This window comes from Helianthus annuus, chromosome 8 (assembly GCF_002127325.2).
Source record: "Helianthus annuus cultivar XRQ/B chromosome 8, HanXRQr2.0-SUNRISE, whole genome shotgun sequence".
Lineage (NCBI taxonomy): Eukaryota > Viridiplantae > Streptophyta > Magnoliopsida > Asterales > Asteraceae > Helianthus > Helianthus annuus.
Genome location: NC_035440.2, coordinates 48,154,890 through 48,178,651, shown reverse-complemented (window position 1 = coordinate 48,178,651; position 23,762 = coordinate 48,154,890). Strand labels below are relative to the sequence as shown.

General features: G+C 38.0%; 2 protein-coding genes across 3 annotated transcripts; both read right to left on the bottom strand.

Annotated features, from left to right (window-relative positions):
- On the bottom strand, nucleotides 1–17,207 carry LOC110872845 (pectinesterase inhibitor 10). Its single transcript, XM_022121726.2, has 2 exons — nucleotides 16,521–17,207; nucleotides 1–122 (listed from the first exon to the last, which is right to left on the bottom strand). Exons 1-2 carry the CDS (start codon nucleotides 17,102–17,104, stop codon nucleotides 116–118), a joined length of 591 nt encoding a protein of 196 aa, XP_021977418.1. The 5' UTR covers nucleotides 17,105–17,207; the 3' UTR covers nucleotides 1–115.
- A 3,172-nt stretch (nucleotides 17,208–20,379) lies between these two features.
- Nucleotides 20,380–23,351, bottom strand: LOC110872844 (erlin-2). Of its 2 annotated transcripts, none has more exons than XM_022121723.2 (7): nucleotides 23,137–23,351; nucleotides 22,871–23,074; nucleotides 21,789–21,934; nucleotides 21,534–21,680; nucleotides 21,214–21,389; nucleotides 21,039–21,147; nucleotides 20,380–20,600 (listed from the first exon to the last, which is right to left on the bottom strand). In XM_022121723.2, the coding sequence occupies exons 3-7, from the start codon at nucleotides 21,798–21,800 to the stop codon at nucleotides 20,484–20,486; spliced, it is 561 nt and encodes a 186-aa protein (XP_021977415.1). In that variant the 5' UTR covers nucleotides 21,801–21,934; nucleotides 22,871–23,074; nucleotides 23,137–23,351; the 3' UTR covers nucleotides 20,380–20,483. The 2 variants fall into 2 exon arrangements, with proteins under 2 accessions (XP_021977415.1, XP_021977414.1); XM_022121722.2 differs by having other exon boundaries at nucleotides 21,214–21,428; nucleotides 23,137–23,350.
- Nucleotides 23,352–23,762: the final 411 nt, after the last annotated feature.

Sequence of the window (23,762 nt, the reverse complement as noted above, 5' to 3'; positions counted from 1 at the left end):
GTTATTTTGTAACAAAAAGCACTTCATAATTTCGTGATGGATAGAAGAAACATTGACACAAAGTAACAAACTTAAAAGCATTTTTACATTACATGCTACATCTAATTTCCTTGAACTAGCTGTTGATTCAGTTCTGTTTAAACATAATGGAAAAACATGAAAACATACCTTTGATTGCATCAGTACAGCCAACAGAGAATACAGATGTAGATGCAGAAATAGTGTTTGACATAGTTGTCAGTTTTGGTCTGGTTCCTCCTTAGGGTGCAATCTAATGATGGTGACTAAGAAAACCGAAAAGGGTATCGGCCGTAGGAGAGGGAGGTCGAACATTATGATGTTATGGCTAATAGGGTATCTGATTGTGTAACTGTCTAACCCCTTAACCTCCATATAATTCTCCTTATATAAGCATCCAGGAGGAAACCCTAATTAGTTAATAAGGGTAATTGGGCCCATCAACAATTACCAACTAATTATTTAATAGGATTGTTATATATTTTGATCCATATAATGTAAATGATTATGATGGCTATAGATTAAATATTATTACATAATATATTTAATCTTACATTCTCCCACTTAGCCGAATAATCATTTACTATGAGTATTAGATAAGCCTGATCAGGAGTTAATACTCATTTTAGCCTTAAACAAGTACTATAGCAGAAAAATACAGCCGTTGAATCATTATGCGACTCAGGACCCCCATTAATCATACTATAGCCTTAATTTAAAACCTAATCATCATGATCAAAATACGCGTAAGCCCTTTGTTTGATTTGTAACTATATTTGTCTATATGCCATTATGCTAGCTTGACATATTCTTATAGACATACAAAATCAAACTGATGAGGAAAATTAACTAATACTTAGTCATTCATAGTACGATATGCAATTGCGCATGACTATTAATTAATACCCGTCTATGAGCTCTCTTAATAAGACTTATGGGTAATAGCCCTTCAGTTATAGGATCCTTAAGCATATCATGAATGTATTCGATACAAAACTTAGTTTCCTCAATTCGTTCATAAACGAATAATTAATTGCGTATCGAAACTTAATGCAGCACCTCTTGAACTTACTGTTCAAGGAGTTATGGTAGCTGACTTTATCACACTAATTCTTCAAAACATTAATTATATGAAGTTAATAATGTCACACCCCCAAATTACCACCTAGGGTATGTCCCTATTGGAGGTGCAATGATCCAACTAAGAGCCACCAATCATATCAAACACAAGTAATAATGTATTAAAATACCCAATTGAAAATAATGTATCGTTTGTAAACTTAACCAAAACCAAAGTAATGAGCGGAAGCATAAATGTATAAGTGTGTAAATGTATCAAAACCAAATCAATGTAATTGTTCATCATGACCACAACCACTCCAGCAGCATCAGACGGCAAGTTCCCCAAGTTCCTTCAATGATTACCTACAAGCATGTAACAAGTGTGTCAGACTACGCTGGTGAGTTCAAGGTTTGTGTTTGTTACCATGTTGTGTTATCAATACTGTGAGTAAAACTGTTTGTAAGACGATAGGTTGTTTATTATTGTGATGATTGATGTTTCGATGTTGTTATTACTCGATTACCGAATGGCCATATGATATGTAATTGCCAACCCCAATGCCTCTATCAAAGCATTGGTCATGTTTTAAGGTAATTAGTTCACGCCCGTTCTCCTCGAACGTCGTGAGGGTGCCAAACCTAATAGCGCTATCAACTAATAACCCCCGTTGCCCTACAAGCAACGTACCGGTAGATATAGTGGTCTTACAATGATAGAAAACTGAGTACGATACCCAACATCTCATTACACATGAATTCCTCTTTGGAACGTTACCCGTTATCCCTTCCCTGGGATCCATGCTTGATAAAGAGCAATGAATTCACCTTAGGTTTGCTCGGTTTAGACAAGCGACTTGTTAATCTATTCAATACTCGCGACCTAGGAGAGTGTTTGGTGTTTATCAGTTTCACAATTCATTTTCAAGTATCATCACATAAGTCACGTATAAGAAATGCATATGATCATTCAATTCTTTAATGTCTTTAAAGTCAAACAGTACATTGAATCACACGATAATTCCCACAAGCATAAACAGTATATATGTCCGGTCCTTGTATCACTTACCATTTACTCATTTAGTTCACACATTCTCATAGTTTAGTATATACACATTAGTGGGCTCGATTATCACACACAACCCACTCCATCCGGTTATTTATTTAAGTGGGACGGCCCAAGTTTCATGGCCCATGTTCAACACCTCATACACGGCTAATCAATCTGTCAAGCACACTCTTTGCATCAATTCACATTCCCTAACTTGACCATACGTTAATACACTACAGTTGTGGACATGCATCGATTTCCTTGATTTAGTGACTATTATGGGCTTAATTAAATCAGCATATAATCTTATCACCATGCTATTCAACACATTAAATCAACTAATGCATATCACTTTCAATTCACAGCATAACATCAGGTAGGATAAGTATTCAACAGTGGTTCTTTCATGCGTATGAGTCATTGCGGTTTCGCTCGATAATACCCGACACAACGTTCTAAGGCAGTCTAGTAATGCGATCTGGAAGATGGCATAACTATGAGGCCATGAGTCATCACGATAGGGTTCTATATACTTGGTTGGGCTCGGTTCCGTTCATAACAATTAAGCAGTCAAATCATATACTTTACACAATTAACATTACAGTTCATGCATGACCATACGTAACCCTAGTTCGTTTCTAACCCTACTCGACATCTGACTGGCATATAAGCACACATATAACATATAACAAACAAATGAAGGGTAATAACCTATGATTCAGTCGACCAAGATGCACCCAAACCGGAGAGTGGAAGCTTCCGTACTGCCGTCCCTTTTACGAGTTCCCTAGGTTGCGTATAAACGAGGTCTTAGTCACAGAATCACAGTCGCATAAGCAACAAAGATCGAGGGTGATAATACTAACCGAGTGATCTATGCTCCGAAGGAGAGCCTGCTATGTCGTCGCCACTCAGAACAAGGAAGTAGGGTTTGGTGTGTGCATTATCAGTTACGTACACAGGGGTATAAAGATGAGGGTTTTGGGCCGGTGGCTTACTTAGCAAAACGAGAGTTATATGGGCCGGCTCCCTTTACTAAACATATTATTGAATTGGTATTGGATTGGATCAAGACTTAGGTGCGGACCTATGTCGTGAGTGGTCCTGACTCGCTTACCCGACCCACTAACTAAGGCCCATAAGGTCCGATTGGCCCATACACAAGTTAAATCTAAATAGTCGGGTACGCGAGGTCCAATAAACGATTTCAAGTACACACTTCGCGTTACACACTTCGCACACATAGCATTACCAACACACATGTAAGTAAATGAATTTGCACGATCGCGAAATAAAATAATTAAATACCGAGATACGCGTCAAAGGTTGTGGAATCTAAGTCATACTAACCTCAGAATTACGGGTTGTCACATCATCCCCAACTTGAAGGAGATTTCGTCCCGAAATTTGACAAGCAGCCGCTGGGGAGAGAGATGGGGAGATCAAGATTGTTGTGGGTTCTGCTCGGTTGTGACATCATCCCCAACTTGAAGAGGAATCTCGCCCCGAGATTCACCAGTTTTGCTTGACTCTGCTTTGTCTTTGGGAAAGAGGTGAGGGTACTTTAGTTTCATCTGATCCTCGCGCTCCCACGTGAACTCTGGTCCACGTCTTGAGTTCCAACGAACCCTAACGATGGGAATACGACTGTGTTTACGCACTTTGACCTCACGGTCCATGATCTCGATGGGTTCTTCAACAAACTGTAACTTGTCGTCGATCTTTAACTCTTGAAAAGGTACCACTAATGGGTCGTCAGCATAACACTTCTTTAACTGTGATACGTGAAATACGTCGTGAACATTACCCAGCTCAGTAGGTAACTCCAACCTATAAGCCACCTTACCGATACGCTCAAGAACTTTAAACGGCCCAACATAACGTGGGTTCAGCTTGCCACGTTTCCCAAAGCGTACAACCCCTTTCCACGGTGATACTTTCAGCATGACCCGGTCACTCACTTCAAACACTACCTCTTTGGCACGCTTGTCCGCATAGGCCTTCTGGCGGTCACGAGCAGCTGCCATACGTTCTCTGATTTTCACGATCATATCTGATGTTTCGAGTACCATCTCAGGACCTGTGATCTGACTATCACCCACCTCAGCCCAGCAGAGAGGTGAACGACACTTCCTCCCATACAGTGCCTCAAATGGTGCCGCTTTGATACTGGTGTGGTAGCTGTTGTTGTAGGAAAACTCTACCAACGGCAAGTGCTTCTCCCATCCTTTCCCAAAATCAATCACACATGCCCGCAGCATATCCTCTAGCGTCTGAATAGTGCGTTCACTCTGACCATCCGTTTGTGGGTGGTAGGCCGTGCTCATATCGAGACGTGAACCGAACGACTTATGCATAGCCTGCCATAACTCCGAAGTAAAACGAGGATCTCGATCAGAAATAATAGAAGTCGGCACCCCGTGCCTAGAAACCACCTCTTTAAGGTACACTGCTGCGAGCTGCGAATATTTATCTGTCTCCTTGATCGCTAGGAAGTGTGCTGACTTGGTGAGACGGTCGACAATCACCCATATAGTATCGTTCCCAGCCTGTGTTCTAGGTAACCCCGTAACAAAATCCATAGCGATCTGTTCCCACTTCCACATGGGTATCTCTGGCTGCTGAAGTAGACCCGAAGGTTTCTGGTATTCTGCCTTGACTCTAGCACAGGTCAAACACTTACCCACGTAGGTGGCAATAATAGCTTTCATGTTCGGCCACCAATACAAGACCTTTTTACATCTTATCGGACCCTGGGTGAATAGAATATCGTGACTTGTGTGCTTCTTCCATCACAAGTTCTCGAAGATCACCAAATGAATGAACCCATATTCGTTCCATGAAGTAGTAGATATCGTCAGACCGTTGCTCGAACTTCTTCTTGTGTAGACCTCGTAATCCTTCAGCTTCGATATTCTCTTCCTTTAATGCTTCAATCTAAGCTGAACGAATCCGAGCAGGTAAATCAGAGTGAATGGTAAGCTGTAGGGCACGAATACGCTTCGGCTTTGGTTCCTTGCGACTAAGAGCATCCGCTACAACGTTAGCTTTACCCGGGTGGTACTTGATGGCACACTCGTAATCATTGAACAACTCCACCCAACGACGCTGACGCATATTCAATTCTTTCTGGTCGAAGATATGCTGAAGGCTCTTGTGATCAGTATAGATGGTACACTTGGTACCGTACAGGTAATGCCTCCAAATCTTCAACGCAAAGACTACGGCTCCTAACTCCAAGTCATGTGTCGTATAGTTTCTCTCGTGTACTTTCAACTGTCGAGAGGCATAAGCTATCACCTTGTTGCGCTGCATCAGCACGCAACCAAGACCCTGAATTGACGCGTCACAGTGCACTTCAAAATCTTCGGTACCCTCTGGTAGAGACAGAATCGGCGCGCTACACAATTTCTGTTTCAACTGCTGGAAGGCATTCTCCTGTTTTGCTCCCCATGAATACACCACTTTCTTTTGTGTCAAGGATGTGAGAGGCTGTGCAATCTTCGAAAAATCCCGAATAAAACGACGATAATACCCCGCTAGACCAAGAAATTGCCGTACTTCAGAAGGGTTCGTTGGTGCCGCCCAATTTTAATAGCATCGACCTTGGCAGGATCCACATGTATACCCGTCTCATTAACGATATGACCCAGAAAATGTACTTCCCGCATCCAGAATTCACACTTAGAAAATTTCGCGTACAGCTGCTCCCTCCTCAGGAGCTCTAGGATAAGACGTAGGTGTCGCGCATGATCCTCTTTGTTCTTGGAATAAATTAGGATGTCGTCGATAAAAACGATAATGAAGTCGTCGAGGTATGGCTTGCACACGTGGTTCATGAGATCCATGAAGACCGCTGGTGCGTTAGTCAACCCAAATGGCATGACCAACAACTCATAATGACCGTACCGCGTTCGAAATGCCGTTTTGGGAACATCTTCCTCTCTAACCCGCACCTGATGATAACCCGACCTTAAGTCGATTTTGGAGTAGAAACTTGACCCTTGCAGCTGGTCAAACAGGTCATCGATGCGTGGTAAAGGATAACGGTTCTTGACTGTCGCTTTATTGAGTTCACGGTAATCTATACACAGGCGGAAAGACCCGTCCTTCTTTTTCACAAACAGAACTGGGGCTCCCCAAGGTGAAGAGCTGGGTCGGATAAAACCCCTGTCTAAAAGCTCCTGAAGTTGATTTGATAATTCCTGCAACTCCCCTGGTGCCAGACGGTAGGGAGCACGAGCAATCGGTGCTGCTCCTGGGTGGAGATCAATCTGGAATTCCACCTGACGATGTGGAGGTAAACCAGGGAGTTCTTCAGGAAAAACATCAGGGAACTCTCGAACAATAGGAAGGTCTTCGAGTTTCCTTTCGTTAGTCTGAGAATCAGTAACAAGGGCTAGAATAACAGGATAGCCCTTACGAATATACTCCTGAGCCTTCATTGATGAAACAATACTAACCGGGATCCCACTGCGGTGACCCTGAACCGATAAAATTTCCCCGTTAAGGAGAGGTACACGAACAATCTTCTCCTTATAGAGAATCTCCGCCCGATTTTTGGACAGCCAATCCATGCCGATCACCATGTCGAAACTTCCAAGAGTAATGGGGAGTAGGTCAATGTCGAATACCTGACCCAGAAGATCGAGTTTACACCCAACCAGAACATGCGATGCTTCAATTGTTTTACCGTTTGCTATCTCTACTACGTGTTTCGATACAAGGGGTGTAGGACTTAATCCTAGTTGACGACTAAACTTCAAAGACACATAACTCCAATCGGCACCAGAGTCGAACAAAATAGAAGCATATACACCGTTTACCGAAAACGTACCAGTAACCACGTTGCCGTCATCCCGTGCTTCCCCAGCTCCTAACACAAACCCGCGCCCCCGCGCAACATTGCCCCCACTGCTTCCAGCATTGTTGTTCCCGTTGCTATTACCCCCAGTATTCTGTTTCAATTGTGGACAGTCTCGTTTGAAATGGCCGTCAGCCCCACAATGATAACACCCTTTTCTAAACCCTTGACCCTGCTGAGATTGCTGCCCCTGCTGTCTCTGATTCGGCTGAGTCTGCTGCTGCTGCTGTTTTGGCTGAGGAGCCCTACAATCCTTTGCCTCATGGCCTACCTTGTCACATCTGCGACAAACCCGAGCACACTGCCCATAATGATGGAACCCACACTTGCTACACTGAGGCTTCTTTCCCACATAAGAGTTCTGACTTTGATTCACAGAGGATGACTGGCTAAAGCTGCGAGTACTGCCAGTGTCTGCCTTCTTTTGGGACTGAACCGAGTTGGACGCCTTGTCCATATCGCTCCACTTACGTTTACTATCAGTGGTAGGAGTAGTGGCTGTGGTAGCAGTAGCTTTAGAGATACGCGGTGGCAGCAAGTTGCTTTCCACCTCTTGATCAACAATCTTGTGAGTCAGCCGAACAATCTGAGTTAAGTTATTAAGGTTTGCAGCAGTAACCAAACCCTTCACTCGTGGAGGTAACCCCTTGATAAATAGTTCAATTCTTCGAGACATAGGTCGAGACAAATTCGGACACAAGTCAGCCAGCTCATACGATCGCTTCACATATGCCTCAACCTCAGATCCCACCAGTTTTAAATCGTAGTACTCGTTTTCTAGCTTCTGTATCTCATCGCGAGGGCAGTACTCCTCCCTCATTAATTCCTTGAAGTCATCCCAAGTAGTAGCGTTTGCTGCATCGATACCCAGCAGCTGAACCTGGGCATTCCACCAGGTTAAGGCACCATCCTCAAGTGTGCCTGTCGCATATTTCACGCGGTCCCCCACGGGGCAGTTGCACATAGCGAACACGGACTCTGCTTTCTCGAACCACCTCAATAGTCCCACAGCCCCTTCTGTCCCGCTGAAGGTCTGTGGCTTGCAATCCATAAACATCTTGAACGTACAGGCAGGCTGGTTGTTCGGGTGCGCTGGGTGAAAGAAAATACAACACGAGGGTAAGAGTTGTGCACACGATACAGGATTAAAAGTATTTGGTATAGTTCATACCAGCTTGGTAGGCTGCCAGAGCCTCAGCCACACGTGTGTTTATCAGATTTGTTAACTCAGCCTGAGTCATGTTGATGCCACCACGTCCGTGTCCTCGTCCACTCATGTTTCTATAGATATATGGAAATGAACTAGTTTAGGAGTCGAAAACGAGGAAAGTGTTCAGTTTTATCACGTTAGGAACGGTTATCTACCATATTCATACACAAACAGGGAAGAACCCCTCTTACACTCGTTAAGCCTCATTGGGATTTGCATGCACCACGCGTTATTATCATGTGTGCACCCATGATAATAAGGCGGTTTGCATGTTCCTCTCGATGCTTCTTAACTTATGTTTGAAGTTTCTCCCACCCCAATCCACAAATAATCACTCTCAACAAGATTAGGATTTACTAGATGCAAGTGTTATGTTACACTATCAATGTGTCATGAAGGCTACCATGCATGCTATGAATATAATTACGTTTACTAGGTATATAATGCGTAAACTAACGAGGAACGAACCTTGCAATCTGAAGCTGAGTGTCATGGTCATCGTTGGATCAATTCGGTTATAGTCTGGTTTTATGAAATCATTTTGAAACCGAGTTCTCTATAACCAGTGGCTCTGATACCAAACTGTCACACCCCCAAATTACCACCTAGGGTATGTCCCTATTGGAGGTGCAACGATCCAACTAAGAGCCACCAATCATATCAAACACAAGTAATAATGTATTAAAATACCCAATTGAAAATAATGTATCGTTTGTAAACTTAACCAAAACCAAAGTAATGAGCGGAAGCATAAATGTATAAGTGTGTAAATGTATCAAAACCAAATCAATGTAATTGTTCATCATGACCACAACCACTCCAGCAGCATCAGACGGCAAGTTCCCCAAGTTCCTTCAATGATTACCTACAAGCATGTAACAAGTGTGTCAGACTACGCTGGTGAGTTCAAGGTTTGTGTTTGTTACCATGTTGTGTTATCAATACTGTGAGTAAAACTGTTTGCAAGACGATAGGTTGTTTATTATTGTGATGATTGATGTTTCGATGTTGTTATTACTCGATTACCGAATGGCCATATGATATGTAATTGCCAACCCCAATGCCTCTATCAAAGCATTGGTCATGTTTTAAGGTAATTAGTTCACGCCCGTTCTCCTCGAACGTCGTGAGGGTGCCAAACCTAATAGCGCTATCAACTAATAACCCCCGTTGCCCTACAAGCAACGTACCGGTAGATATAGTGGTCTTACAATGATAGAAAACTGAGTACGATACCCAACATCTCATTACACATGCATTCCTCTTTGGAACGTTACCCGTTATCCCTTCCCTGGGATCCATGCTTGATAAAGAGCAATGAACTCACCTTAGGTTTGCTCGGTTTAGACAAGCGACTTGTTAATTTATTCAATACTCGCGACCTAGGAGAGTGTTTGGTGTTTATCAGTTTCACAATTCATTTTCAAGTATCATCACATAAGTCACGTATAAGAAATGCATATGATCATTCAATTCTTTAATGTCTTTAAAGTCAAACAGTACATTGAATCACACGATAATTCCCACAAGCATAAACAGTATATATGTCCGGTCCTTGTATCACTTACCATTTACTCATTTAGTTCACACATTCTCATAGTTTAGTATATACACATTAGTGGGCTCGATTATCACACACAACCCACTCCATCCGGTTATTTATTTAAGTGGGACGGCCCAAGTTTCATGGCCCATGTTCAACACCTCATACACGGCTAATCAATCTGTCAAGCACACTCTTTGCATCAATTCACATTCCCTAACTTGACCATATGTTAATACACTACAGTTGTGGACATGCATCGATTTCCTTGATTTAGTGACTATTATGGGCTTAATTAAATCAGCATATAATCTTATCACCATGCTATTCAACACATTAAATCAACTAATGCATATCACTTTCAATTCACAGCATAACATCAGGTAGGATAAGTATTCAACAGTGGTTCTTTCATGCGTATGAGTCATTGCGGTTTCGCTCGATAATACCCGACACAACGTTCTAAGGCAGTCTAGTAATGCGATCTGGAAGATGGCATAACTATGAGGCCATGAGTCATCACGATAGGGTTCTATATACTTGGTTGGGCTCGGTTCCGTTCATAACAATTAAGCAGTCAAATCATATACTTTACACAATTAACATTACAGTTCATGCATGACCATACGTAACCCTAGTTCGTTTCTAACCCTACTCGACATCTGACTGGCATATAAGCACACATATAACATATAACAAACAAATGAAGGGTAATAACCTATGATTCAGTCGACCAAGATGCACCCAAACCGGAGAGTGGAAGCTTCCGTACTGCCGTCCCTTTTACGAGTTCCCTAGGTTGCGTATAAACGAGGTCTTAGTCACAGAATCACAGTCGCATAAGCAGCAAAGATCGAGGGTGATAATACTAACCGAGTGATCTATGCTCCGAAGGAGAGCCTGCTATGCCGTCGCCACTCAGAACAAGGAAGTAGGGTTTGGTGTGTGCATTATCAGTTACGTACACAGGGGTATAAAGATGAGGGTTTTGGGTCGGTGGCTTACTTAGCAAAACGAGAGTTATATGGGCCGGCTCCCTTTACTAAACATATTATTGAATTGGTATTGGATTGGATCAAGACTTAGGTGCGGACCTATGTCGTGAGTGGTCCTGACTCGCTTACCCGACCCACTAACTAAGGCCCATAAGGTCCGATTGGCCCATACACAAGTTAAATCTAAATAGTCGGGTACGCGAGGTCCAATAAACGATTTCAAGTACACACTTCGCGTTACACACTTCGCACACATAGCATTACCAACACACACGTAAGTAAATGAATTTGCACGATCGCGAAATAAAATAATTAAATACCGAGATACGCGTCAAAGGTTGTGGAATCTAAGTCATACTAACCTCAGAATTACGGGTTGTCACAAATAAACTTATGAGTCCACTGATAATTTCCAACAACATTTAGTGACTATATTATGTCGTTATAACTTAGGTTGTTTACATCAGTGCATTATGACTCCTCCATGAAACAGGTTTTGTCTGCTGACATAAATATATACCCGAAATTACATTTTATAATCTTTGAATATCACAAAGTTAGAGTAATAAACCGGTTTTAATTCTCACTTCTTCTTTAAATTGTAGTCTCTCGTTTCTTTTAAAGATATTGTAATACTCCATTAGATGCTACACATTAATCTAGACATATCTAGTGTGTTGCAATGTGAGTAATATCTAAACGAGTATAGACTTAAACTTACATAAGGCTTCCAATTTATGAAGCGTAAGGAAATAATCTCATTTATCCTATTATCCTCTAAAGGAGAGCAGTATTTTGTTACATATGTAAGAACCCATTTAACGTTAAACTTATAGAACGAAACTATTGTCCCATTGGGTCTATCTCGGTACGTTATGATATCTATTACATAAGAGACATCTCTGAGATCTATTATATCAAAGTTTGTGTTAACAATGCTTTGACTTATGTAACATATACTTGTCAAAAGAATATTATCTATATAGACAAGTTTATTTTAGTTGCTCCCACTCATCTTGAGGTAGGTACATTAATCCACTTGATTCTTGATGAAAATAATTACGTTAGCTTTTCATCACATTATGATGTTTGCATTAACCCATACATGGATATTATTGGCTTACAAATAAAGTGTTCTTTAACCTTCAGTTTGAAACTTTAGGTTGTTATCTAATGAATATGTAAATGTGTCAGCCATTTGTCATGGAAAATTATTTATAATGTTCATCTAATGTAGCTTTAAACTATTATAAGCTACTAGAACAGTGGTGATCCTCAAAGAAATCTTTTGTTAGATATGTAATAAAGATTCTTTAATAATTTATCTCTTCCTGAGTATAAACTTTGACAATCAATCAAGCTTCTTAGTGTCTTAACGCATATATTAGGATTTGGTTTAGTTATGAACACTCGAAGGTAATTCAATCAAATCCCAAACGTTACACGAACACATAAAATCAGTTTTACTAGAAAACAATTTTATTTCATTCAGATGATTGATTTACGCTAATGGCTTGATTTTAAGAGATAGGATCATTAAACATTTCCAAAATCCATTTCAACTTCATTAGGGAGGGTATGTAATCATCAAAGTTAGTAGGCTTTTAAACCTAGATGACCTCTTGAGTTGATTATTGGGTTCATTAGAAGTTTCAGTTTTGTGGATTAGCTCTTGGTTAGGTTGCTATCATTTTCATTCTAAGTTGTAAGGGTTGGTGCAGTATGGTATACAAGAGGTGTAATCGGAGTTAAATTCAGAGTGAAATTTAATGACACTCTTCCCCCCGCCTCTTGTATTCCTTGCAAATCATGATAAGGACTTTGACTGCTCCCACCGAGCTTAGAAATTTTTAGGAACTCAGCATGCGCAGGGTCAATATGTAACGACCAACAAATTCTAATAGAGAAACAAGTTAATGACGTTAGTCTTTGTAGTTTCTCTTGTTGAGGATTATGTTATTTTAGGTAAGAAATCTAAGTGCGCGCACAATTAGGCAATAATGAAACTTTTGTAAGAGTAGCATTAGATTTAAGGAGATAAGGTTTGATAGAACAATGTCGTGATGGAGCGATGTCTTGTACAAGAGGTGTAAATTTAAAAGATTCACTCCCCCACCTCTTGCAACTATTGCAAGTTATTATTAAGACACTTAATGCTCCCACTGATCTTTAATATCTCTAGAATGCTACAAGAGAAGTTTCAATGAGCTACGTGACGTAAGAACCTATCACATATATGTTAGACTTTATTTGATTTCTTTAACGTCCAGATGTCATAAGAAACTTAGGGACATTTTTAATAGAAATCTTATAAAGTATATGTATGAATAAATTTCTTCTAAGACCGTGGGCCATATGTGACAAAATTTAGATACAAGTTGATAGTCTGTTAAATGATAAATGAATTATGTCTGAATATTCCATTTGGAATAAGTTCCACGAATATCAATGAATGACTTATGATGGACCCATGCTTATTCCTTAAGCCAAGGCATATTTTAGGGCTTTAACGTCATGATTTAAAATCACTTAAAATGAGATTAGATGAAAAAATCATCCTCATTAACTATGTCATGATTTCTCATGAATTTTGGTTCTAATGGATGAAATTTATAAGTCTCATTTACCTTTTGTCAAATTCTCATTATCATGATGACAAAAGTTGTGAAAAAGTAAGGTATCATCTAGTTTCATCTTAGTAATGTTTCTATCCAGGTATTTAGAACAAATAAGAGGAGAGCTTAAGATAAGTGTGACTTTATGTTGACTATGCAAACCTCACAACCTTCATAACATTGCTTAATTATGATACTATATTCTGATTAATCTCCAGAATATATATAAGGTATCGAAAAGCGTTGTTGGAAGACTCTTCATTATGGTTCTTATAGTCTTAACATTTAATTTTGTCACTAACTCTCATGTTAGTTAGTTATTTGTCAAGTTCTGGTAAGAAAACGTATGGAACTAGAGTCAACTAATCATGTGTTAATTGGAATATTAAAATTATCAGACTTAAATATCATTAGTAATTTACTATCTAATTAATTTATCCAACTGTTCTTTAGAATAATGGATAGTCTCGTTGCTTATGCCTAGTCTAATGACATAATTATGCAGTGAGATTTTCCCTTGAAGAACCTTAACATTGGGATTAGCACTTGTAATTTGTCTATGGACCTTAGAACAATCCTCTTTTAAAGTTTTAGTGGTTGTAAGGTGAATAAAATCTTATTTTCTAGTTTCAAACATTTATTTCTATGTACATATGTTGCTTATCAACACACTCGTTATACTTTGGTACTTGTGAGTGTTATAGCTGATTTATAATGCATCAAATTGTACAAATGAAAACTTAGTATGTAATGTACTGGAAAATGTACTTATTTCCATGCGTAAGCCCTTAACTTTATGGGTCATGGTATTGTACATTATAATATGTTCACATATACCACTTAACCTTATAATTTATAATTTTAAATGAAGACATGCGCCTTAGGAGTTCTTGTGATTATTCCACAATTATAGATTAGTCTTAGGAAAAACTTAATCTGGAATAACTTTAGTGATAGCAATTATGTTAGAGAGTTTTTGATTATCATAAGAGACATCATGTTCGATTTATCCTAATCATCATGCTCTACTTTTCTTCTGTAGTGCTTTATCAGAAGAGAGCAATAGAATTATCGTGTCTTAAGAGATAATCAAGGATTTAACTTAAGAGCTAATTCTTATAGAAACTTTAAATAAAGCAAAACATTTTAGGCTTAGGAATTAGAGTGGATGAGATATTGATTTATAGAAGAAAATTATAGTGAGTAAAAAATATGGGTACTAAGTATAAGGCAGACAAAAGATCACAAAAATTAATTGAGGATCATTAATATAAGGATCATTATGTGAAGAGGTTGTGATATGTCTATTACTAACATCAAAATAATAGACTACTTAAAGTTCTACTTAAACGAAGACAAAACAGCTTTGGCCAGAAATGTAATCATTTAAGCATGTGTGCAAAGTGGTTGTAACAAATCAGCTTTGGCCAGAAATTGAGACAATCACTTTAGTTATGCACTTGTTAAGTATGCCATCTATGAATGAATTAAATCAGCTTTGGCCAGATATTAAAACATTCATGCTTATGATGCATACTTAACATAGCTTACGTAATACTTGAACGATAAGTAGATGTATCAAGTCAGCTTTGGCCAGAAATGATATATCAAAAACTCATTCAAGTTAAGCCATTTTGGTTTTGTAAAACATTATTTGATCCTCATTAATTAACTAATTAATTACAAAAACCAATCATTTAATAGCAAACCACCCGTTAGCGCGGATCGAACTCCGCGGTGAGTTCACATTAAACAGCATAAAATAATGAGGTTTCGAGTCAAGTCTCGACTGAGTTATGAGATCTCGAGTCAGTTATGAGGTCTCGAGTCGTAACCTTGTTGTCTCGAGTCAAAACCATGGTCTCGACTACTATATCTTATGAGATCTCGAGTCATGATGAGGTCTCGAGTCGCAACCACGGTCTCGAGTCGCAACCTTATGGTCTCGAGTTATGACGTTATGGTCTCGAGTCGAGACCTTTGTCTCGAGTTGTAGACCTTTGAGCCCTTATGATTTCGAGTCGAGACCTAATGGTCTCGAGTCGAGATCTGTTGGTCTCGATTTGTGAAGGTTTAGGGACCTGATGATTTTAAGTCGAGACCTTATGGTCTCGAGTCGAGACCTTATGGTCTCGAGTCGAGACTGATGGTCTCGAGTCGTAATCTGATGATCTCGAAGCTTCCTATTAACAGCTGTGAATGTGAAAGCATAACTGAAAATTCGAATTCTAAGGGATTATGAGATATTATTTCCTGTTTTAAGATGATCTAATTTTATCAGCATATTTCGAAAATTATAACGGTTTATCTAATAACAGTTTTCGAATAAACTTAAAAAATAAAATTGGATCAAACATGGAAAAAACACTCATTAATCCTAAAACATTCCAAAACATAATAGAATTTTCGAATTTTCCTAAGAACATGATGAACCCTAAAAAAACATAAAACATAATTCTGGAACCCAAAACCTGAATTTTAATAGTTTTTCTAAACAGATTTCGGTCAAAACATAACCCAGTTGAAATCGAGTGAACATATAATTAATCTTTTTTCCCGAAAACAGAGATCTCGAGTCGATCTTCATGACTCGAAACCGGCTGTCACCGTTTTAAAGTTACAAAAAATCCGTTTTCCAAGTTTCAATCCCAGAATTATGGATACGAAAAACAGAACTGACTAATCAACATATGCTTTGATACCACACGTTGATTCAGTTCTGTTTAAACATAATGGAAAAACATGAAAACATACCTTTGATTGCATCAATACAGCCAGCAGAGAATACAGATGTAGATGCAGCAATAGTATTTGACATAGTTGTCAGTTTTGGTCTGGTTCCTCCTTATGGTGCAATCTAATGATGGTGACTAAGAAAACCGAAAAGGGTATCGGCCGTAGGAGAGGGAGGTCGAACATTATGATGTTATGGCTAATAGGGTATCTGATTGTGTAACTGTCTAACCCTTAACCTCCATATAATTCTCCTTATATAAGCATCCAGGAGGAAACCCTAATTAGTTAATAAGGGTAATTGGGCCCATCAACAATTACCAACTAATTATTTAATAGGATTGTTATATATTTTGATCCATATAATGTAAATGATTATGATGGCTATAGATTAAATATTATTACATAATATATTTAATCTTACACTAGCTGCTTAAAGAAGCATAGTTGTTGATCAAAGCTAAAGCATTGCTAGTTAAGTGTGCAACATTCACAATCTTTCCTCTCACAACACTTTTCATTTTGGTGTCATTCTTGAACCCTTCGGTGCATGTGTCCTCATCCGTCATTGCTGAACTGACCCATGTTTGTATGTCACTCATAACTAGCCTTGGATTTTTGGAACCTGGTCGAATCATCTCGTCAAGTGATTTTTGCAACTCGTAAACCGAGTCACTTAGCAACTCAATGCAGTCTTTCATGGCTGCAACCTCTAGAGGAGCCATGCCGTGCACTTTTGACAGTTTAACCATGGATGAAGAGGTGGTGCGGGTAGTGTCAAGGGTCACAGATAGTGCAGTTTGGGCTAGTAGCTTAGGGCTTGTTTGGATTGCACCAGCTCGCGTTAACAGTGAGTTGAAGCACAGAGTTGGGTAAGTTGTCAAACCACATGACGTTCTTATGAATTCAACATTGGTTATTTCAAGAGCTGAGATTAAAGTGATGGAGGAAGTGAAGAGAAGTATTATTATGAGGATGTTCTTCGATAAAGAATTGATCGGGTATAACCCTTCCATATTGTGTGTGTGAATTGTGAAGAAGTTTGAAGCTAATGAGGTTGTTTATGAATGTGGAGCAAATTCATTCCATATTTATAGGAAATTGAATTAATGCAGATATTTGACAAAATACCTTGCTAGTTGCTCCTCACAACACGTAATATATATTATGCAACCAATAGAGAGTATTTGTTAGATATTATATATTATGCAACCAATAGATGGTATTTGTTAGATATAATTGGAATTTGGATATATATGATCGACATGATACAAATAATGGGCGTATGTTGGCAGTATACCTATTATCTTCGATATTTTAAGCAATCCTATGTGAGGTAATTGTCAAATTGGACGTATTTGCACCAGTGGGGTCTAGAAAGCAGAAACGTATTCAACTTTCCGGGCCACTCTCTATACATATATGTAGATATTTATGGAAGCAAATTCAGCAAAAACGTAATGCTTTTAAATTATCTAGTAGACTGGTAGATATATTACATGCAAGAACGTAAGTGAATTTATATATTTTTTTTCTTGACGTAGTTAATTAACAAGTCATATACACTATAATATTTTTTTTTTCTCTTGACCTAATTATCCTTAGAAAACTACATAGTAAAAATATGAAGTTAGAAAATATATGATAAAAATCCAGTGTCATTACATATAATTTTTCTATACGAGCTTTCATTTTCTAAAAGTTATGCAGTCAATAGAAACATTCCTAAGCAACTATTATTTGATGTAACATCCAAACAGTGACGAAGTTTGAGATTTCCGACCGAGGGTCGAAAACGTATATACCAAAAAAATTCTATAAAAACAGGGGGTCGAAAACGTATATACCCAAAAATTTCTATATGAAAACTACATCTCCACTACTTGGCGAAAAGTTCGGGGGATCGGCCGCCCCTTCACTGCAATCAAACGGGGCAATATTTATACCAATATCCGGTTACACAAATAAAATTTACATACTTCGATGAAAAAAACATCTATCAACACTTGTGTCTGTAAATTGACGATAACCACGATATATGATAAAACAATAAAAATTAAAAAAATTAAAAAGTGTTTCTTTGTTTCCATTATCAATTTTATAATAGTAAATAGACATTGGCAACTCTTTTACCTGCTTTCAAATAATCAGGAGTTCAAACTTTTTTTTATTATAATCAAAATCATATATGGATATAGTTCGAACAACCTTAGTTTCTTTATAATGTTAAATTCAAAAGAAATTATCACATGAACTTAGAGTACCCATACACGTAAGTAATCGGAATGTTACCTCATTAAAACGATTCTCACACTCTTTGATTTGCATATCTAGCATCGTGTTGATACAATCAAATTCATAATAATGGAGATATGTGATGCTAGTTCTTTGTCTTCTACTTTTTAATTCGGTCAATGTAATTGTCATTCATGTTGATCGTTTCAATGTCATGCTTCTTACAAATAGCTAGGGATTAAAGTTGTCGAGCAGATGATGGAAACAACACAACCTAAGGCAACAACGGTACCTACTAGAGAAGAAGGATCGATGTGTTATCGGTGTTCCTTGTTGTCATTAAACTATCATCTGTAGGCGGTCAAGGTCTGAACCATTATGGATGCAAACGGGATATGGGAAGCTATTGAACCCCCGCAAATGGGACTACGCTGGAACCAAGGAAGTCCAAGATGGCCATCGTGTTTCCCGTTTCAAGCCATACCGCAAGGACCTTGTGCTACAACTTCTAAGTTGCACCAATGCCAAGTAAATTTGGGATGCACTAAAGACAAGGATCTAGTGGTGGATCAGGTAAGAAAACACGACTTCAAACTTTCAGGAGAGAGTTTGAAGGATTAAAGATGAAAGCGGGAGACTCGGTTGACATCTTTGCAAGAAAATTAAGTGCGATGGTGTCAAAGGTAAGAAGTTTTGGATCAGCTATCGAAGATGAAACATTGAGGAGGAAGCTACTTGATTTAATGCCAAAATTCTTTCTTTATATAGTAACATTGATAAGTAATGTTACGAGTTGAACCAATAGCGGATTCAGGAAAATTTTACAGGGGGTTTTTTTTTATAGACTTTCACTAATTCTTACTATTTTTTTTCCAAATCATACAATGTTTCTACTAATTGTTTCTATTTTTTCTAAACTGAGTGGATTCCTGGTAACCCCTAAAATATCATGACAATTAAGTTTTTTTTTTTTGTATGGTAAATTTCTTTTAATATCTATTGTCAGTGTGACTTGAATTTAAGATCTTTCTTTTAAAGACGCTGCCTTTGCTAATGGACCGTTAGTCCGTAACCCCATTATTTATCATGAGACTTAATTACTGAAAAGGATCTTATATGTTCTAAGAATAATATTGCGTACAAGCGTGTGCTTCAGGTTTTTTGGCGAAATATCTTCCAAGTTGCTCTTAACAACGTGAAATTATGCAACCTTTAGCCATGCTATATTGAATAATATGGCCCAGACTTTGAATTTTGTTATGTTAGTATTATTAATGAATAATATGGCCCAGACTTTGTATTTTGTTATTTTGAAAAATATATTCAAGTGGAAATTCATTATTTCGACTTAATAATACTCATTTCCATAATAGTGTGTGACCTTAGTCATTTACTATAAATTTTTCATAAAGTTGATTTCCAAAAAACATTTTTCTAAACAGGTATATAATCATGATATGCTGCTTTTAGCTACCAAGTATCACGTTGAAGGGTGATGCATCTTTAACCCTAGATACTTCTCGTGATGTTTAAAAAGTTGTATAATCACACTTCAGATTTGAATGAGATGAACATACACGTATGGATGGATTTGAACGAAATGAACAGGATTAATTAAAGACACAACTAGAGGGTACATGAAAAGGTTGATAGGAAACCGGTCACTCAAATTGTAAAAACATATATATAATTTTGTATGAAATATTAGATAACAAACTTTTGGGTTGCTTTTTTTTAATTTTTTTGACTTGTTTTTGTTTAAATTTTTTTACTAATTTTAATATTTTTTTACCTTCAATGCTAGTTTAATTTTTGGAATGAAAACATATAAAATAGTGTAAATTTTATTATTTTACACTAAAAATTAAAACTAAGTAATACTAAACATGTGTATTTTTATGCACGTTTACCCTTGTATAGGTTATGCAAGTTACATAAGTTGTAATCTTAAACATGCTTATAAAAATAAGCATGTTTACTCCCCTTACGATTGCCACGCATCTAGCCTGAATTTTAAATTAGTTAGTTATGGTAGTAGTATGTACATGTCCTAATCTAATCCATGGTTTCCCTGTTCATTAAATTCTATTAGGTTATGTGTTATAAAGTAACTAGAAAAGTAACCCGCCGCGATGCGGCGGGGCTAGATTTATATTTCCATTAAGTTGATACATTTTTGCCACAATCCTTTGCGCAACTTATGTAACTAACATTTCTCCCTTTCAAATGTCGCAAAAAGTTCCCAAGTAGCCTTTGATCCATCAACATATTCGATATCTGCAGAGTTCACATTTACAAATTACAATGCAAAACCTCATACTATTACCATGAGAATATTACAAGCCTCACCCTACATATACGTGTTAAAGTGACAATTTGAACCCACTTGGGGTACATCTAGGTTATGTTTAACCTCTAGCGTCCAATTTTAAAAAAGGAAGTTAAACCAAAATAGTCAATTAGGTCGAAAGTCAACCAAAGTGTATTTTTAATAAACACGACCTCATAAATCGCTTTATGTGAAAATCAATAGAATAAAAACTGTAACAATAGAGTTTTAGTGGTTTTAAACAAAAAAGAAAACATAAATGTTGAGTTTTACGTGTTACCGACCCGCCCGTTTTGTCATCATGTTGTTTGGTTACGTGTATCATATTCAAGTGATAGCACAACACAATGGGTGTATTCGCTATTTACGATAGTGAGATAAATGACCTTATTTCCAAAGAACATTTTGGTGATGTAGGAAATCGCCTTGATAAATTTCAGCTCCAGAAATTGGGGTGTGAGTTTCAACTTATTTGCTTCAGCCTCTTTCATAGTCCTACACTCAAAAGGAGTATCATTCTAACTTAAAACACTGGTACAAGAAATTAATAGAGTAACTCACTGGTAATATTTGGCATCAGCTAAGCTTTTTTCTCGAGCAATGTACATGGCATTCTCAATTTCTTTTTGCATTCTCAAACTGTCTTTTTCCATCAACTTTTGTTCCATTACAATTTTGCTGACATAAGCATTCTTCTCGGCTTTTGTAATAGCTATCTTCTTTTGTGTTTCTGCTTCCTTCTCAGCAACCCTCTGCCTTTTTACTGCTACCAACACCTATACACACACACATCATGATCATTACAAAAATATATTATGGTATTGGTCAAAGTTCACCAGGTTTCCTTATTTTGTATATTGAAAGGTAGACAATTGATCTACCTTGGTGCGTTCTTCTTCCATCTGTTCAAAATTCCGCCTTACCCTCTCAGGGATTCTAGGCTTTGTGACACGGACACTAATAATTTCAATGCTTGGTGCATAACGTGTACAATCAGCTTGAAGGGCATCTTTCATTGTTTCATCAATCTGAAATTTTACATTTTGCGCTTTATAAATGCAAACGTTTGCAACAATCACAATGCCGAAAAGGGCAAGCCTATAAAGCTAACATTATAAATGCATTTATGTCAATACCTGATCAAACATGTCGATATAAACTTCTTGAAGGGAGTGAACACTGCAGAATTGATTGATCTAGTGATGGATTTTGTCGCATATCCCGTAAGGCCGTAATTGAGAAGGGTCTCATAAACAGCTTCCTTTTTTAGGAGGTTAACAACCTGTAGACAAATATAATCATTATATAAAGGGAGAATTGCAAATATCCCCCTCTATAGCTTTTAAATTGCATATTTACCCAACCTAAAAAAACAATTGCATATATCCCCTTCTTTAATTATATTTCACAAAATTCCAAAATTGTCCTTTCAAAATTTTCAAAACCCTAACAAAAATCACACTGCAGGAGAGACAATATAAAAAAAACACGCAACAAAGGGGAGATAACTGTTCGGTTTCAGCCGGCGTTGATTACAGTCGGCGTTGGGGAGATGACTGTTCGGTTTCAGCCGGCGTTGGTTTCAGCCGGCATTGATTACAGTTGGCTTCGGTTTCAGCCGGCGTTGATTACAGCCGGCGTTGGTTCGCCATTAGTTTTGATTTGTGTGTTAAAATTAATTATATAGTGAATTCCTACAGACCTACTAAGGGATTTAACCAAAGCGAATTTAGTAGCAGCATTCTTCATTAAATCCTAAAATTCCCATCTGTCTCTTAGTAGTATCTAAACTAAATCCCCTTTGGTTTTTATTTAAACATTTGATAAATCTTTAACTGCACACAATTTTTTTTGGTAGAATATTAAAAAATTGTTGTGATTCTGTAATTGGCTATGGTAATTCTGGCCGTGGAATCTCCATTATGACTGTTAAAACTGAACATTACACATTGCCTCCCAAAGATATAGATAACATACAAAGAACTCTGTCCCTAAATTGAAACAATTAGGCATCAATTTAACACAAAATATCTGGGATGAATTTTCAAATACAAACAAACACTGGCATCACTAAAACAAACCCTAAGAGTTCCATAACCGAGCAAATGTTTCTTTATAAGTAACAAATAATAGAATGTATCAAGCAAGCAACATAGTGTTGTGATTGTGTAAGCATATGATATGAAGTATTCAAGTCAATATGTGTGGGTGTGTTTACCATGGAGACGATGACAATTAAGGTAAAGAGGACGGCGACAATAGCGGTGCAGTCTACATTTCCTTGTTGGCGAAGTGGTTCTGGCGGCGGTTGCTACGGCAGTGGTGGTTTTGTTCCGGCGGTGGTCGCTGCGACTTCCGTTCACCGGAGCTTGGTCGGAACTTGACCGGATTCATGCCGGAATTATTTATTACCGGAAAAGGTCTGAAAGGACACATCAAGAGCCAGCCGATCTAACTGAAATTGTAACATGATAAAAGACTTACCGGATCTTTGCCGGAGACTCGTCATACTTCACTGGAACGCACTCCTCATCGATGATTCTTTGTGTGTCGCTCATGTAGGTGGTAGTTGAAAAGCGCCTCCGTGCGCGACTGGTAAACCACCGTAAACGATGGTCCTTCCACCGTTTCTCTCTCTCAACGAATCTGCATCTCTATCTTATGATTCTCTATCTTCTAGAAATATAAAACTTCCAAAAGAAGGTTTAGTGTACAACCAATATAAGCAAATGTACAGGTTATTTATGCATACAAAACAAATAAAGCAAGAGTTACAAGTACCTATTGCACAAGTATGTTGTAAATTAGAGGTATATATAATGCCCCGGTGAGGTGGCATATGAAGGGACTTGAAACCCCGGCTCGAGAGACGTGAAAGGCCACCTTTGTTGTTTTCATAACGAGCATGAGATGATGAATGTTGGTGAGTCTGAAGCTTTTCAACCAATCAGATTTCATCTCTACTTTTTTTTCTTTTTCTTTAATTTATTTAACTAAAATAATATTTTTAATGTGTGATGGGTAGTAAAAACTTTCAAAGACATTACACACTAAAAGTGAAAAAACAAAGTGAGTGAGAGCTCGTGCATACGTGGCATTAATGTTGTAGT

Excerpts from the sequence above, each read along its gene's own strand:
- LOC110872844 (XM_022121722.2), bottom strand. Across the intron at positions 21,429-21,533 it reads TGGAAGAAGAACGCACCAAG|GTGTTGGTAGCAGTAAAAAG; the intron begins GTAGATCAATTG and ends GTGTGTGTATAG. Across the intron at positions 20,601-21,038 it reads AAATGTTCTTTGGAAATAAG|ATATCGAATATGTTGATGGA; the intron begins GTCATTTATCTC and ends TGAACTCTGCAG.
- LOC110872845 (XM_022121726.2), bottom strand. The coding sequence starts at position 17,104 with ATGGAAGGGTTATACCCGATCAATTCTTTATCGAAGAACATCCTCATA.